An 18,404-nucleotide genomic window follows, 5' to 3' on the forward strand; every position below is an offset into this window, starting at 1 on the left:
GGATAGTTGGAGACTTGCTGTGCCTGCTGCAACAGCTTCTGCTGTGGTTGGGTAGGGTAGGTGAAACAAGAATTACATAGGCATAAACTTTCTCCTGTCCCTCGGACGGGCCTTAAGACTAGTTTTTTTGTTATAATTGTGGGATAGAAAAGTTTGAGAATTAATAATCTTGGGTTTACCCCTAAAAAACATAAGTTTGGTGATATCTTCACAATGGCATAAATAGCCCCTGGGAACATAATGAATGTTTCCTCGATATTAAATGAACCAGCACCTGGCTCTTGGAAGTGGCGCTTATTAAAAAAGAAAAGTACCAAAGGGTTCCCTGGTGTGTGTTTTTGTTTTGTTGTTTTGGATCAGAACAAAGCGTCACTATCGGGGGGGGGGGGGGGGGTAATGCCACAGCCAGGGGACACAATTGAGTGGGTATGCCAAGCCGTAGCATTCAGCCCTCTAACTAGTCAGCTGGGGGATTTAGTCCCATTAAAGGGGTCCTCAGTCTCCAGGGCATCCAATTGCTCGGGGCTATTCCTGCAACCTTGGACAGTGGATACCACTTCCAGGGCATCTTCTATCCTCAGGAGCACTCTTCATTGGTGGTCCTCCTCCATGTCCCACCTCCTCATGCTGGTTAATATTAGCTGGTACAAGTCGTGGAGTTGTAATGTGGCCATCTTGGGAAACCTTGGTGGTTAAGTCTGTATATAAAATTAGTATTTTCTTTTTTCCTGTGCTTTCCAGTTTGTAAGTCTTCTTACCTGTACACACATTTTCTCAGTTGATGAACTGATGCAAAATGTTTTATGTATAAACAATTTCCTGGACATTTTTTATTGCAAAATGTTTGTCATTAGTAGAGACCGGATTATATTCATTTGCATATATATTTGCATATGCATTTGTATATTTGCATATACATTTGCATATCTCACTTCATATTCAATCTCACTGGTTGTTGCATAGTTACCTAAAATCTAGTGATGGTGCATATTTTAGGCCCCGCTCCCTTTCCACCCGCGAGTTACAGCACTGCTTTGCCCTGCTGCTGCTGGCCAGGTAGTGGTAGAGTGTGCAGGTTGGGGCAATATGTGCGCAGTGTGGGGAACCTTGGATGTACGATATGTCTGACACTGCTCTAGGCTGCCAATCCATGTTGATAAAAGTCAGTCGGGGCGGATGCCATTACGAAGCGCCTAAACCTTTGCCTGCCCCTGGCCTGGGACTTTACACCAAGAGACAGACTTCTGCAGCAGAGGTTGTGACATCACGCGGCGTGGAGAAAATGCCGTGTCACAGTGAGTATGCGGCGCAGGGAGGAAGCCTTCCACTGCGCCGCCCTCACACGCTATGCTGACATTTGATCCTTCGGCGCTGGAGATGAGGGTCCATGTAGTTGATGCAAGAGCAGCTTTGGACACTGCAGTCTGCTGTAGCAGCCAGGAAGAAAAAAAATCCTGTGTACAGCACTAGACATCTACAGATGCTGTGGGCCTATTTTTGAGGTTTATTTGCAACTAATTGTATGCTGATTTTTGAATAAGTTAAAAATTACTTTTTTTATTTAATGTAGCATATTTTAACACTTTTTATGCATATTTTAAGTATTTTTCATGCATATTTCAAGCTTTTTATGTTGCATATAATCCTGTCTCTAGTCATTAGCATCAAACCATGGATATAATTCTCAATCAGGACAGTATGTGGTAGTCTACATTTCCATTGTTTGCTTTCATTCTGGATCATCCATTTTACTCCTTTTGGTTTTTCATTATTTAGCATTTTCAGTAGAAACAATCTAGAAAATAAATATTTTCTTTCATTGGATGTAAAGTCGTAAATCTGATCTGTTTTCTTTTTATATGCAGGAATCTTTTGAGATTGACAATGACAGTGAAGCAGTGGCTGTCACAGAGCTTACAAGCAAGCTGACTGCTGACATAAAGTTATGTTCGAGCAGGCTAAAAGAAGAATCTGTAAGTTTCTCCTTTGTACTGCAATGAAATTTCTTAAACCACCGTAACTATTTAACCCTTTGAGTGCCAACGTCTGAGAGGTCTGAAATATCCGGTAAAAAAGCCAACGTAGCTCAGATTTGATATATGAATTAAAATATAAAATGTGTAAAAAATATATATATTTCCTATATAAGGTAAACCTCCTCATGATGAATAAAAATGTTTGTTTTGAAATTGTCAAACCTATTTTGACTAATTTACTTGACACTCAAAGGGTTAAATGACATTCTGAAATTTTAGCCCTGTTTATTGTAGCAGCTCTTGTTGATAGTAAATATGTAGCTGAGGAAGTGCATAGGATTTTCAACGTGCCCTTTTAAAATTAGTTTTGTTTGTACTTGCTCTTCTGGTTTAATAAAAATGTGCATATGGTTTTAAAAATGAATGTTAACCTAATGTGTGTTTATTAAAGATGTGCTACTACCGAAATAACATTTTAAAACATGGCGGTACTCTTTACCTAGAAGGGCGCCAGCGATTGAAATCGCGGGCGTCGGGGGTAAAAATCGCGGGTAAATCGGGATGCCCGCGATGCCCGCGATTTTCCCATAGGGAACAATGTTAAAAAGCCTGATTGACCGCGATTTTACTGTTAAATGCCTCAATGGACCCGATTTGGCCATAGGAATCAATGTTAAATGGGCCACAGAGCCCAAATAGGCACAATTAACCCTTAAATGTCTCCCCCAATTTTTAACGCCACCCCACGATCCACGCCAACCCGAAGCGTGGCGAGCCCGCGAGGGGCGGCGGTACGCGTCCTCCGACCTTTTCATGCCCTACTATCCACTAGGGCGTGGAGTGAGAATAGAATAGTGTGGCGAGCGCAGCGAGCCACCGAGCCCGAAGCGTGGCAAGCGCAGCGAGCCCCGCGAGGGGACGCGGATACCTTCACAGGTAGACGCGTCCCCTCGCGGGCTTCACAGCGTCGCCACGGACACCTGTGAAGCCCGCGAGGGGACGCGTATAACTGTGAAGGTATCCGCGGGGCTCGCTGCGCTCGCCACGCTTCGGGCTCGGTGGCTCGCTGCGCTCGCCACACTATTATATTCTCACTCCACGCCCTAGTGGATAGTAGGGCATGAAAAGGTCGGAGGACGCGTACCGCCGCCCCTCGCGGGCTCGCTGCGCTCGCCACGCTTCGGGTTGGCGTGGATCGTGGGGTGGCGTTAAAAATTGGGGGGGACATTTAAGGGTTAATGGGCTCTGTGGCCCATTTAACATTGATTCCTATGGCCAAATCGGGTCCATTGAGCCATTTAACAGTAAAATCGGGTCCATCGCGCCTTTTAACATTGATTCCTATGGTAAATCGGGAGCATCGCGTCGCGGGTACATTTATGGCCGGCCGCGACGCGACCGACACGATTTCCATGTTTAACATGGGTTTCAATGGGAAATCGCGGGCATCGCGTCGGTCGCGTCGCGGTCAGACATAAATGTACCCGCGATGACCGCGACGGGCGCCCAACTAAGTAAAGAGTACCAACATGGCTATTGTATTAACATTGCAGTGAAAATACATAAATGTAGCTTTTGGCATATTCCTCAGTGTGCTAACATGCTGCAGCGTGTCCATATGGATAGAACCCAGTACAGACGCAGTGCCATGCACTCCCGGATTCTATTATTTTTTTTTTTTTACCTGTAAAACCCATTTGCCAAACTTTGTCTGTTTGCCAAACCTGCAACAACAAACCATGCTATGGGCATTCATTTTACTTTATACCCCTTTCACATCGCACAAAGAACCCTAGTCTGCTTCGGGTTTTTGCTGTGTGAAAGGGCCTTTTGAAATTAACCAGGTCCAGCAACCCGGCATTTTGACCCAGGCCAAAAGAAGGGTGACTTGCCACCATTCCACCTAACATCAGCAATTCGCTTATTGTGGTGGCTAAACATCGCAAATGCAAGGTCGCTCTTGGGACAGACCAGTGTCCAAATCGCAGCTGCAACCCGGTATTTGCTATGTGAAATGGGTAATACAAATATCTATTGCAAATTACTGCACTGTTCATAATGAGGACGAATACCTGTGTACATTCTAAAATTACCTACTTGAAATAATACGCTTGATTGAACCAAGCCATTATTCCTTTTTCATCAATTCTCTACTAATATGTTACAAATATGAGGTCCATATTACACATGGAATTCAGATAGTTTCCTACTTGTCTTTTTATTTTATATATGACTGGTCTGAAAAGAATTTTTGTTGTATACTGATGTCTGATCTGTTTTTCATTACACCTATTCATTAGAATTCAGTCTTGTACATACTGATTTTTTGTTTTATCTTGCTTTTTATTTATAGCTGTTTCCTGTCAGAGTTGCCAAGGCAAAGGATGTGGCCATGTCAATAATGCAAAATGCTTCTGCAGAGAGGAGGACTTTTCAGAACCCAATGCAGCAGAACCCAATGCAGCAGAACCCAATGCAGCAGAACCCAATGCAGCAGAACCCAATGCTAAATATGCCACCACTCTTTAACAGAGGACCACCAGGTAAGTTAAATTAAAAACAGTGCACTTAATGAGTAATGCGGCAAATGTTGGAACTTTACAAATATGAAAAAAAGGTATAACAAAATTCTATCATTCATAAAACATGAGATGACCTACACTCCAAACGTGGTGAAATATACACTGCTCAGCTGTCTTCCTCCTGTATCTTGTGTTAACGGCAATCAGGGTCTTCAATTGGGGTTTACTAACTTAGGTACCCAGTGTTGCTCTGGTTTGGTTGTGCAACCCAGTGTTGCTCTGGTTTGGTTGTGCAGTTCATTACTTGAACTTAATCCTTTTGTTTTAAGGCTGACCGCTCCCCCAACAAACCCAGGAGGTGGCTGCCTAGTGGGGTTTTTTGTTGTTGATGGGGTTTAGCTTGTAGCCATAATCCCCAGACTTTTTTTCATTGGGGGGGGGGGTGTAATGCCTTTGCCTTTTTTCTGTATTTGTAGAATTTTGTAGAAAAATAAATGTTTAAAAAAAATATAGAACTTTGACATTTTGTATACTATTTAAAAAAAAAAAATGTTTTTGTGAAGTCACACGAGGAAACCAAGCACTTAGTTAGGTATCCCAGATCATCGATTTCCATCGAAATCCATGTAGTGGAAGGCCCAGAACATGCTCCCTGGGTCAAAGTTCTGCCCGGCGTACACCAACTTTACATCTGTAGATGTACACTCCAATAGGCATCCCAGACCATTTTCCATTCCTCTCCTAAGTTGCCATTCAAATCAGTCAGGCCCTGAACTTGCTCCCCATGCCTATGGTGTGCCCGGATTACATCAGTATGTGTCAGCTCCCGGATCTGACCACATTTTTTTTCTAAAACCACATGTCCTCTACCACCTCTGTTATGCAACTTTGCCATATCTTGCTTCCCTGACCCACTTTGTGTAGTAACGGGAAACATTTTTTGGCTCCGTGGGGGGTTTCAGTTGTCATAAACCTAATCTGGACCCAATCGAGCCTCTCCAAATCAGTAAACCAGTGTTCGAATGCATACCGGACAAACAAACAGACGACTAGGATGAAAGACTAGCACAGCCTATTTGTTTTACAATCTTTCAGTTAATTACAAACTGTCATCTGCGACTATCTAAATTCTAGATACCTTTTTATTTACATCTGAATATATCCAGGTGCAAAAGTATACTTTACCTGCCATTTGTGGATTACATAAATTTGATCTAGTTAAGCATATCAGCCTTGGGTGTACACACTGAACGATATCAATAAACCTATATTGTTCAATGAATCACCTGGATACACTGAACATGCATGTCGTTGTCGTCTATATAGCCAAGTTGACCTGCATGTTCAGCCACTGGCAGGGGTCGTTATCGATGCACGTGAGTGCCTGCTTAACTATATTGAGTGTAGAAGATATAGTAAAATATATCTCTCAGAAAGGGATCCTGACAGGCTGTGGGACAGGTAAGTATTTTTTACCTACCCCTCACCCAAGTGCATAACCTGCAACCTCAAAGCTTACCATCTGACTAGCAGAATCCCAATATAGATACATGCATTCATACATACTCAGTAATTTTTTGTTCTTTGTAAACAACTGAATTAATTTTTCCTCACATGGAGGACTACGGGTATAGCCTGAAGAGGAGAGTCTGGGCACCAGTTACTTCTTTTTACCCAGCAGCACAGGACTCCTCCACTATACCCCATCAACAGCTGCCTGCCAGTCATTTTCAAGTTTTGTGCTTGCAGCTATCCACATACTTAATGCTATTGTGAGACCACTATCAGTGTTGGTTAGTAATGGTCAGGGTGTCCCTGCTATACACTCTAGACCAGAAGTTCTCAAACTGTGGGTCCCGACCTTCTCAGCATGTGGTGACGACTCCATGTTGCTGACCATCAGGCTGATGACTTTTCTAATGTCAGTCATTCAAGGAGTCTCAAAAATCTGTTGAATTGTCTGTTATTTTAGACTCCTCCCATCACTCTGTGCCTCCACAATGCTGCCATATATGTGCTGTCTGCTGACTACACATGTAATGTGATGACTTTCTGCTGTAACTTGCTGGGGTCCTGTAATTATTTTTATTGTCTGATGGGGTCCCAGAGCAAAATAGTTTGAGGACCCCTGCTCTAGACCACTAGGGCATTCAATAGGACACCACTTACTAGCAGTGGTGGCCAGAGCCCTGAGGTCTATACCAAAGTGGGATACAGGCTCCCCTGTTAGCCTATCTCCCACCCGTTCGTGCACTCCCTCAGGTAGACAGACCATCTCAGGCTTAATCCTCTTCTCTCTATACCTCCTCTTACACTCTGTGCAGCCATTTCGAAAGCCTTGCTTGCGCCAGCACTGCATCAGGAGAGAAGCTTGGACTCTGGTCTCTCCATAAACCTTGTTCCTTGCAACCTGGTTATATAATTTGGCACCTTGTTGTGCTATTCTGGACTTTTAAGCATTATAACCCACTATTTACTATGCATTGATTTATTGTGTGCTGTCTGCTTGTGTTGTGCCCTGCTGCTGAGTACTGAGGGCACCTCCAAGGTCAGTTTGTGCTTTGTTTTATTTAGCTCCCCATGCTAACCTTTCTCCAAATGAGCTTCCTGTAACCCAAATTTTACTGTATTGCCCCCATTAATGCTACGGTTTACACAATTGTTACAGGGGTTTAAACAAGGATAGGTCATCCAAGTGAAGACCTTCAATAAGGGTGAACTGTCCACTCCTGCCTAGTGGCAATACTGATTTTGAGCTTTGCATTGAGAACAAGGCTAGCATTTCTGTCACATTTTGATATGGGCACTAATGATTTTGTCTCACAGGTAGATGTTATGGTGCTCATTAAGGCAAGGAAGTTGGATCAATACTCCACGTTGATTATTTTAAGCAGTCTCCTAAGTCCAAGGTCCTGATATCCAAGATTCAGAAGCAGGTGAAAAAGTTGTTCCCTTCTTATGGCCAACTTGAGAACCTTGCGGGGCATGGGTTCACTCTAATACAGGGCTGGGCAACACCGGCCCTCCAGATGTTGATGAACTACACATCCCAGCATGCCTTACATCCGTTTCAGCATGGCCACAAAGCAAAACTAATGCAAAGCATCCTGGGATGTGTAGTTCATTAACATCTGGAGGGCCGGTGTTGCCCAGCCCTGCTCTAATAGGTGCTTCTAGTCATTTTTCTTAAGACTGCCTATACCATTGTTGAGTGCTATTGCACAACCAGCCCTTGCTTCGACTTGAGTGGTTAAGGCCAATTGGCTACAGGGCAGAAACTCTAGAAGTCTCTCCTCTGGCACTATTGTGAGGCTCATTAAGCAGGCTCTTACATGGGTGAGGCAGCCATTGATAGAGGGGTCTTACTTCTAAAGTGTCTTTGCCCACTATGGCTTCCTGGCATGCAGACTCCAAGATGCCATTAGATTTCCATGTTCAGAAGTTAGAAAAAACTGTTGCTATAACTGCACCACATCTAAGATCACTTTCCTGTGCTAGAATGTCTACTTTCCTGCACAGGGAATGGCCAGAGATCAGGCATCTTCTTTGTTCCAAGGTATCAAAGCTTGGAGGCAAGCAGTCTTAGTCCATCAGATGACCCACTTTAAATACAGCCAAAAAGCTGGTTGCCTGAAGGTTGAACCCAATGTGCGAGGATAACTTCTGCTTTTTGCCAATGTTTGAATGTATATCGCAATAGAAATTTGGATCAGAGGCGTAATCTCCCACACTTATACACTGCTATTTGAAAAGCTTCCTCCAGCGCAGTCCGTTCACTCTCCTCCCCACTGGCCTCCAAGTTCAATATTTTGGTTCCTCTGCCTCAGAGGTACAGGTGTGTATGCCAACCGGCTTGTTTTGGCTCATCTTCAATCTGAACATGGAAATGGGGGACTATACATCCTGAATGTATATTTACACATCCCCACCAGAGCTTTTTCAGATTTGTGGTATGATCTGCTAACTAATCAAATCATTACCATTTGGGCTGTCATTGGCTGCTCTGTATTTCACGAAGGCCATGGCAGTGCACCTTTGTCTCGGGGGCATCAGATTCTACCTGATTTCTGGTGGACGTTCACCTTGTGCAGTTTCTGAAGGTTCTGACTACATTTATCTGGATCTTGTACAGTCACATTGATGCAAGAATAGCTGGAGCAAATCTACGTTGATGCTTTCTCACATGGGAGCTCTGCTGGATCCCAGGATTCAATGGGTTTTCCTACTGGCAGTCAAGATGCAAGCCCTGCAATCAAAGGTTAGCACTTCTGCCTTTGGATCCTGAGTTCCTTGGTCTCCACAGTTGACATGGTTGCGTATGCCCAGTTTCACTTTCGTCCTCTTCAACTGGAAGTTATTATGGGTGGGATAAGTCCCGTCTGCACCTTAGGGCACAGAGTATCATTCTCTTATGAGAGGTTAATGGATCCAGGGCTGGGTCCTGCTCACCATCAAGGCAAGTCTTCAAGGTTGGGGAGCAGTTTGTTGCCAGCAGATGTTCCACGTATAGTGGATGGCTCAGGAGAGCCTGCTATCCATCAATGTCCTGGAGCTCAGGGCGGTCTACAGGGCTCTTTGCATCTTAACCGAACAAGAGTCTAAGCTACGCAATTAGACAATGAAATAGCTGTTGACTATATAAACTAACAGGACGGCAGTCATGCATCCTCTGCTGGGCAGTGTTTTACCTTCCAGCTCTGTCAGTATCAATTCCTGGCGACTTTGCCAGGACATACTTTTCAGTGAGTGGGCTCTGCATTTGGACGTCTTCCAGTAACTGGTTTACCATTGAGGCCTCCCAGATATAGACATGATGGTGTCTCGACAAGCACCAGCTGCCACTGTAATGTTCCAGGACCAGGGGAGATCTGTTATTGATGTGGAAGATCAAGCTTCTCTTTATTTTTCTGCTCTTGATGATCCAGTGGGCTCTCTACAAGTTAAAATTGCAGGGCAGCACAATTATCCTAAAACTCTACATTGGCTAAGTTAAGTGTTATTACACCAATCTTCTTTGCCTTGCCATTGACAGTCCTGTGTGTTCACCTCTATGGCAAGATCTTCTGTCCCTGGACCCATGCTTCTATCTAGCCTGTCGTGTTTTGATTCTTTTAACACATCCTGAGAGTTAAGGGGCTTTTCAGTAGAGTAATCCTTTCCATGTTTAATGCTCTGACGCTAACATTTATCATCGAGTGTTCAGCCAAAGGTTTGAACCCCAGGTCATTCCAGCTCTCAAGGTACCTTTCTGCAGGCGTCTGGATTTTGGCCTTCAGCTCTTTCTTGAAGGTACAGGCATCTGCACGATGTGCCATCTTTTAGCAACATATTGCACTCTTGCCGGGTGTTACGACTTTTTTCGTTTTTTTTTTTTCCTTCAGGGTGTCCTCCACGTGCAGCTTCCATGTGTTCCTCCGGTGGCTGCAGGGAACCTATTGTTTTTCTGGCTCTACAGCCCTCTCCCTTTGAGTCTATGGATATGGTGGGCATTTGTTGGCTTATGCGGAGAACTATCTTCTTACTTGCCATCTGTCAGGCAGTTGCTTTGAGTGCCTTGTCTTGATGCTCCCTCTTTCTGATCTTCCATTTGAACTAGGCCATTCTGAGGACTCACTTTGGTTACCTACCCAGGAGATTGCAGTCTGCCAGTGATCTAGACTCTTTGCCAGAAGAAGCCTCTCCGGTTGTCGCAAGGGCTCTCCTGATTTATGTGGGCAGATCCAGAGAACTAGTATGAATTTTTGAAATGAGGCTAGCCAGCTTCAAAACAAACTTTTGCCAAGTGGCTCCACTTGGCAATCCGCCATGATCGTCCTCTCCCTGCCATGGTGCCCATTTCACCTACTCAGTGGCAGCATCTTGGTTGGCTTCACATGGTGCTTCTGTTGAGCACCTTTTGTAAATCTGCTGTGTGTTTCTTTACCCATATTTTTATCCATTTCTATGCCTGTGACACCTGTGCATCTTGAGATGAGACATTCTGGCTTCGGGTACTCAGTGCAACTCAGGAGTGTCCCATCCCATAAAGATATTGCTTTCAGATGGTGCCCCTTAGTGGAGGAAGAAAGATTTATGTTTAACTCTCCATAGGGGTCTTGTTCTTTGCGCAGCAAGCCCCTGTGTGTATTTCTGCATGTATGCTGTTTTTCCTTTTCAAACTCGTAAGGTATAGTGGAGAGGAGTCTAGGCTGCTGGGTTTACTGCTCAGACTCCTCTCCAGGCTATACCCATTGTCCTCACTATGCCCCCGGTGTAGTCTAATAAAAGATATATAACAAGATAAGAACATAAAACTTTATTTTTTTTTTAAATGTTCCCTAATGGAAATTATGAAAGGGTTATAATTCATAATTAACTTCCGTAAATTCGTTTGTTTTCATTGCAAATAACTTGGGTATATTGACATTTTAGAAGGTTTAGCTAAATTGTTTGTACTTTGCATGAATGATGCTCATTTTTATTTTCTCAACTGTTTCAGAAAAAAATACCATGCAAGATGGTCTTCGTGGGTCAAATATTCACCACATTGACCAAACAAATATGGGACCAAATATACCTGTTCCACAGAATCAGCAACAATTTCCATTTTTTCCACCAAACCAAAAACAAAATTTTCCAAATCTTTCAATGCCCAATACAGCGGGCAGTGTCCAGAGGGATGAAATGTCACAGCGCTATCAAAATAATCAAAGCACTGAAGATCTTGAGTTTTTTAAGAAATTAACGACATTACTTAAATGTCTTCCACAAAACACTTCATCTACTGAAAATGTACAGATGAATTCAAAATTAATGATGTTGAAATCATTACTGCTAGATCAAGCACCCAGCTCTGACACCCAACAGCAGAAAATGATGATGCAGGTTGCCTCTCTGACACAAGACACTGGAAACACAGATAAGGGTTCTCTCAATCAACAACTAATGATGTTAATGACATCACAAAACTCCACAGCAATGGAAAACGTAATGTTAAACCAGCAGATGATGATGCAAGTAGCATCACTTGCTAAAAACACATTTGGTATGGAAAACCCTCAACCAAACCAGATGGCGGGTGTGATGCAAGATACGTCAAACACAGGAAATATGCAGATGAACAAGAATTTGGGGTCCAATTTGAACCAGAATTTTCAAAACCAGCAGGTGGGCAGCAGTTCAATGATGCAAGCAAACCAGAATGCTTATCAAATGCAAAATATGAATACTCGACCAGAATATGCTGGTACATCACAGAGCTATGGAAATTTGGGCTATGATCGTTCAATGGAGGAAAATTACTTATCACAGGAAGACCCTTACGTTAATCAGTATGGTATTGCTGAATCTGATGTACGCAGGGCAAATGAACAGACCCATACACAATATTCTGAAATGAGCTATGAATCTGGAATGCAGGATAGGAAATGGAATGAGCCTTCTTATAGAAGCCCTTTAGCACAAGCTTCTGGCACTGCAAGAGAACAAACACCTTATACTAGAGTTAGTCTGTCTCCTAATTATATGGAACCTGCATCAAGCACCCATGAGATGCATCATTCACGACAATTCGACTATCCTGAGTGGGGAGATCGGGAGAGAGATCTACTACATAGTAAGCGTGCCAGACTGGACATGGATCGCGCTCCAGCACACTACCCAGAAGAATACTACCGTGACTCACGCCAGCCACACGGGATAGCTGACTTATCTTCAGATATCCGAGACCGGATTCGAGGGAGGGATCCATTTACAGTGTCTGCAATTCTTAGCGAATATGCTGATAACAGGGCCTCAAAATAAAGTAAGTTGTAAAATAAAAAGAGAAATGTACAGACTGTATGTAGATTAAAGAAATTTAATTTCCCCCATATAAAAGCTAGCTTATAAGCAGACGCGATCATTAATATTACTTAACTTATGCTGATCACACTATTCTGGTACTATTCTAGGCTGGATAAATCTATAATCGCCGGTGACAGATCCCTCAGTGGCACATCGCTGTGTGTTGAGTGATCTAGCATTGCTCAGAACACTCATCTCCTTATGTGTACGCCACTTAAAAATATATTACTCCTCTGTACTGCAATCTGATTCCTCAGAGGATGATTCCCCCCCCACACACATATACACACACACACACACACACACACCCCTTCCTGCTGGAGGTGGGTGAGTTTACTCTGAAGTCTAAGGGGGAATCCTGTTTTGGAGGATACAGACTCTGTTCAATTGGAAATTATTGGAAGCAGACCAATACCTTTTTATTTAATTTTTTTTTATTTTCACCTCTTGTCGACTTTTATGCCTTTTCTACCAATAGCAGAAAACTCTGAAACACCCCGCAGTTTCCCCTTCGGTGTTGCGTATTTCTAAAAAGATGGTACTCCCAGTGCTGGGAGCCACTTTTTTTCAAAGGAGATTTCAGAAAACTTGACAGCTCCTGGAAATATACTTACACAGGGGCAAGTGTACTGTTGGCTATGGTGGTTTGTTTGGTCAGCAGAGCTGTTTAAATGTGGCATCTCAGCCGATAGACGATCTTATCTTTCACAGAGCACATCCAGGAGTCGATAGTTTCTGGGTGAAACTTCCAGGGATATCTATTCTCTGGCTTTCAGGTCATTGGGGCTAGTGATTTCTGCTTGTAGGCCCCTCTGGCTATGACAGTGGCAAGTGGATTATGAATCCAAAATAGCAGAAGCTGTTTTCAGGGAAGGTCCTATTGGGGGTAAGTCTACCTTTTTTATTTCTGTATGCGGTCCCTGCTCTACAATTTATTTTATTTTTTCTGGCCTTCCTTTTGTCCCGTTTCCAGGGCCGTTCCTGGGGGCAGCAACTACTTCCAGAGGATTCAAAATTGGTGGTACACCCTCTGCAACATTTGCCTACCAGGCAAAAGGATAGCTCTAAAAGGGGGTGCTTTTCAGACTGCTCCAAGCAGTTTGGTCTCAGGAGCAACACAGATTAACACTTACTGTATTTTCTGATTTATTTCCATCCTTATCATGTGTTTTGTTTCAATGAAACTCATTTTCCACTTTCATTTCTCACTTCTTTACCTCTCACCACTTTATCTTTCACCTCTCACCACTTTATCTTTCACCTCGTTACCTCTCACTAATTTACCCCTGCTATTTTCAGCAGCCTCTCTAACTAGCCTATCTTTACTTTTTTCAATTTATATCCACTTTTGTGTTGCCCTGGGATCACTCAGCTGCTTAGCTTTGGGAAGCCCCGTACCCTAGATGTGTGTCCGTCCCGTCCGTCGTCTCTTCCCCCCCCCCCCCCCCCCAAAAAAAAAATGTAGGGACTTGCCCGACTAATGAGGCCACTTGTTGCGGTGGACAAGCCGTTACTTATGGCCATAACTATGCGATGAAGCTCTCTGAAAATGCAAAATTTTATTGCAATGATCATTCTTAATAAATTGATTGTTTGAATTGTGCACCTGCAACCTTGTCTATGTATACAGTACTACTGAAAGGTCTCCGCTGGGTCGCACCTCTCATACTGGTGTGCACCCCAGGACCCCGCTCCCAACTCAAGTTCCTTTGCATCGACGGCAACTAGGCTTTTATTCAGGTCTTTTTCCTTGCCAAAGTGGAATGGCTTCGTAAGCCCTATCCTATGATTAAAGGATCTCAGTCCTTTCTTGCTCAAATACAATATGGAATCCTTTTTATCTGTTATTGCAGAGTTGGAAAGGGACAAGCTTCTTGGTTTTAAGCGATGTCAAGGATCCATATCTACCTTCCTCACAGGCAGTATCTGAGATTCGCATTGTAGCAATGTTAACAGTCCAAAGCCTTGTTCTTCAGCCTGTCTACGGCACCCAGGATGTTTACGAAGGTCAGGGCGGTAATGGCGTTGCACTGCCTGCAAGGAATGATTCCTTATCTGGGTGACCTTTTGATAAAGCCTCCTAAAGTTAATCAACTCCTTCAGTACTTGGCGACTTTGCAGTCTATTCCCCATTGACATTATTGGAGTCTCAGTTATCCAAACTCCCACTTACAACCGATGCAAAGACTTATCTTTTTCGGTATGGTGTTGGATACGGTAGAACAACAGATTTGTCTTCTGCAGGACAGTGACTGCTTTTCAGAAAATTATCCCTTTGAAGTTGTTCCATAGACCAGTTCAATGGAACTCTGCATCAGATGACTAGGTCGGATGGTGGCGGTTCATTCCAGGATGTTCCAGCTCAACCTTCTGTTCCAGTGGTCAGGCTCACATCTTTATCTTCACCAAATACATGGCTGTCTCTCCTTTTATTTTGGCTGGACTGTGTGGAATTGGACAGCAATGCAAGCCTGTGCGGCTGGGGCACGGTGCCTTGCGGGGAGCACTTCCAAGGTTTTTGGGCTTCACGAGGTGTGGTTACCAATAAATATTTTGAAATTGAGAGAGATCCTTTGGCTCTCCAACAGGCTCATCTTCTGCAAGGCGGTGTGTGATTCAAGTCCAGTCGGACAATGCCACTCCCGTGGTGTACATCAATCGCCAAGGAGGCACCAGAAGTCACAGGGCCATACGAGAAGTTTCCAGGATCCTGGTGTGGACATAGGCCCATGCCACCGCTCTGTTGGCCTTGTTCATTCCAGGGAATTGAGAGGCAGATTTCCTCAGTTGGCAGGATGTGGATCCAGGGGATCCTTCGGTCTTTCAGTTGTTGACTGGCAGTTGGGGTCTTCCTCAGGTCGACCTCATGGCCTCCAGAAACAATCACAAGCTTCCCTTGTATCTACCCCACTCTCTACATCCCCACAAGATGAAAGTGGATGCACTTGTAGCTCTTTGGGAGTCTATTTGTTAACTCTGTTGCCGCATCTTCAGCAAATCAAGAGTTAGCTCAGGGTTATTTTTGATAGCTTCTGACTGGCTTAGGGTTATCTTGATAGCTTTTGACTGGCTCCGCAAGGCTTGGTACTCCAGTCTCTGACATCTGCTTGTGTATGAACCATGGCCCCTTCTGAGTGAAGTAACAGCAGGGACTTTAAGTCTTTTCCAGACTTAAAGCCTCTTAATTTGACTGTATTGTTGTTGAATGGGCTCTCTTAAAGAAGAGGTCTTCGAACGGTAGTCATCCCTAGAATGCTCACCGCCCTTAAGGCAGTTACGTCCCATCATTCTCCTTGTATTTTGAAAAATCCTCTTTCCTGGTGTTGAAGGTAGAGCTTTCTCCCCTCTGACCTTCAATACAACTCTGCTCCTTTTCCTGCAGGCAGGTTTAACTCCTGGTTTGCGTCTTGGCTCATTTAAGGTTCAAATTTCTATTTTCTTTTCTAGGACAATCCTTCTTTCAGTGGGTAATTCTGTGGAAACCACCATTCCTTCCTCACACTGCTCCATGGGATTGTGATTTGGTTATTTCCTTCTTACAGTCATCTCTTTTTGAATCTCTGGAGTCACTGGAGATTAAATGTTTATCATGGATGGTTGTCCTGGATAATTGGATGGTTCGGCTTTTGCTAGGAGCCTTTTGGACTTGTCTTGCCATCCTCCATATTTAATATTCCATCCTGATAGTGTACTAGGGGATCTTGAGATTAGACAAGCTTACCTGACCGCATCCAAAGTTCCGCCGGTGGTGAAAGCTTGCTCCATGGACCAGCTGTGTAGAGCGGCTACGTGGTCAAGCCATTATAACTTTTTGCATTTTGACACCTTTTGCAGCTTCTGCGTTGCAAATTGCATGTGTAGTTCTGCAGGGTTCTCGGCACTCTACTGTCCTTGTTGGGAGCTATGGGATATCCCCATTGTAAGTACCATGCCAGTGTCTGCTGCTGGATGAAAGAGAAAACAGGATTTTGGTACTTACCAGTAAGTCCTTTACTCTGAATCCGCAGGGGACACTGGACGTCCGCACATTGCTGTTCTTTCTGCCTTGGTGTTACATGATGTTTTTTTATCTTTCAAATTATGTTATTTTGTCTTGGGTGTGCTTGTTGTCTCCCTCTTTCATTGTTTCCCTTCTCTCCTCGTGCACTGTTAGAGGGGAGGAGCAGTCGCACTGATTAAAATTCTTAAAGTGCCAGCTCCCAGTGTCTATTACTTAGAATTATCACTCCAGTGTCCCCTGTGGATTCAGACAAAAGGATTTACCGGTAAGTACCTAAAGTTTTTTTTTTTAAATGTGTCCATTAGAAGTAATGACAACCAAATCCTCATTACAAGACCTCTGTAACAAGAGGAGCAAGTGTGGCTCAATAGGAAAGTTTTGAAGGTGAACTAGTATTTATGTAGGTTAGTAGGGATGCCAATTTGTATATGTGGGTGTGGTATGACTGGACGACTGTCAGAATTACATTGGTCAGTATACAGACATAGGAATCCTGACCGCCGGTACTCCGACAGGGGAGCGAGCGCATCGAAGCCCCTTGCGGTCTCTGTGCTGTGGCTCACTGCACTCATTACCAGTTCAAGCCCAGGGCAGAAGAGTCCTAAGTCAGTTGGGATCCCAACTGTTAGGCATTCGAACAGTCGGGATGCTGATGTCTGTATACTGACAGTTGGGATCCCAACTGTTGGGCCATCATCTGGTGCAGATACAATATTTATACAACATTAGGGTGCTCAGAAAGATCATGTAAAAAGTCCCAATCCAAGGTCTGGAAATCCGCACACTAATCTAGTAAGAGGAAAACAATTCATTTTCAGCAGTAAATAAACTGAAATGAACTATAGATGGATATGTAAAATATGTATGCATGTACAGTATTATTCAGTTATTTTTATAGTGCACACATATTCCGCAGCGCTTTACAGAGAATATTTGGGCACTTTCCCTATCAATCTATATTCCCTATCACATGTACACAAACATTCTAAGGTTGATTTTGTTGGGAGCCAATTTACCTACCAGTATATGTTTTGGTCTGCTCTCCCACTGCAAACCAATAAGACAGGTTAACAAAGAAGTGCACAGAGTATTTCCTTTTTTAAAGTTATTTGTTTTGTCTTTTTACAGGATTTCATATATTGATGTGGACTACCAGAAGAGAAGAATAAAATGTGAACATAGGATCATCGTGACCTGGTTTTTATGTATATACCATAGTTGGAGGAGCACAGTAATGTTTTAGTGTTGCCTACTTTTATTAAAAACCTTTTTCATCTGTTAAAAGAAGTGTTTAGTTTTTTCCCCAATAAATAAAATGTACAGTCTGAAACTATCAGTGTCTTCTGTGATTACCGTAAACTGTTGAAATATGTTGCATTTACAGTAGGGTTTATGGTATCTGATAAAATCTCACTGTGGAGGGTACTAATGTATCTCTACAAACATGCCACGAGAAAGATCATTTATGCTGGCCATGTGAGTTTGATGGGCAATTTGAAACGTTCTTATTTTATAGTTTGTGACTAGTGTGAACAGTTTACTTGCATATCCAGATAACCCACTTTTTAAACAAATATGTTCATGTCTATTTGTGTGGTTGTATACAGAAATAGAGACCCATGTGTACACTGGCCAAACTGTGGCAATCAGGTGATATGCTAAGTAGTTATTCTGGAGATAATGCTGATTGTAACATTGCAGTGGTGCAAAACAGAAAATTACTTTCTCTTTCCTCCACTAGGTGACACTGGAGAGTTACAGTGGGGAATAGAAGGCGACCACAGGGAGCTTGGGCACTTTAGAATAAATTAACAGTGACTAACTCCTCCCCTTCTACTTCCTCTCCTAGCCAGTCTTAGCATGTGCCCTACGGGAGCTGGGTGCATTCATTGCTCACTCCTGGGCTTTTTTATTTTTAATTAAATTTATGATCTGCAATCAGCAGGAGGACAGGCAGGTAGTCCCTGCCTGCGACGAGGGCGCTGTCGGCGGGTCCGGTCGCAGCTGCACGCAGCTCGTCTCCGGTACCCGGCTGCAGGATCCACAGATCCTGAGGTTCCGTCGCCGCTGCACGCAGCGCGC

The 18,404-nt window shown here is 43.6% G+C and overlaps 1 protein-coding gene across 10 annotated transcripts in view; it reads left to right on the forward strand.

The window, feature by feature from the left end:
• The window catches only part of LOC146080764 (uncharacterized), a 95,899-nt gene extending 78,244 nt beyond the window's left edge, over window positions 1-17,655 (forward strand). For 9 of the 10 annotated variants that reach the window (XM_083188405.1, XM_083188398.1, XM_083188403.1 and 6 more), the window contains 4 exons: window positions 1,866-1,973; window positions 4,330-4,519; window positions 10,977-12,281; window positions 17,451-17,655. In XM_083188405.1, coding sequence (XP_083044531.1) covers window positions 1,866-1,973; window positions 4,330-4,519; window positions 10,977-12,280 — 1,602 coding nt within the window. In that variant the 3' untranslated portion in view covers window position 12,281; window positions 17,451-17,655. The remainder of the gene's footprint in view (window positions 1-1,865; window positions 1,974-4,329; window positions 4,520-10,976; window positions 12,282-17,450) is intronic. The other variant, XM_083188402.1, reaches the window with a different exon arrangement.
• Window positions 17,656-18,404: the final 749 nt, after the last annotated feature.

This window comes from Crinia signifera, chromosome 5 (assembly GCF_055691185.1).
Source record: "Crinia signifera chromosome 5, ASM5569118v1, whole genome shotgun sequence".
NCBI classification, from domain to species: domain Eukaryota; kingdom Metazoa; phylum Chordata; class Amphibia; order Anura; family Myobatrachidae; genus Crinia; species Crinia signifera.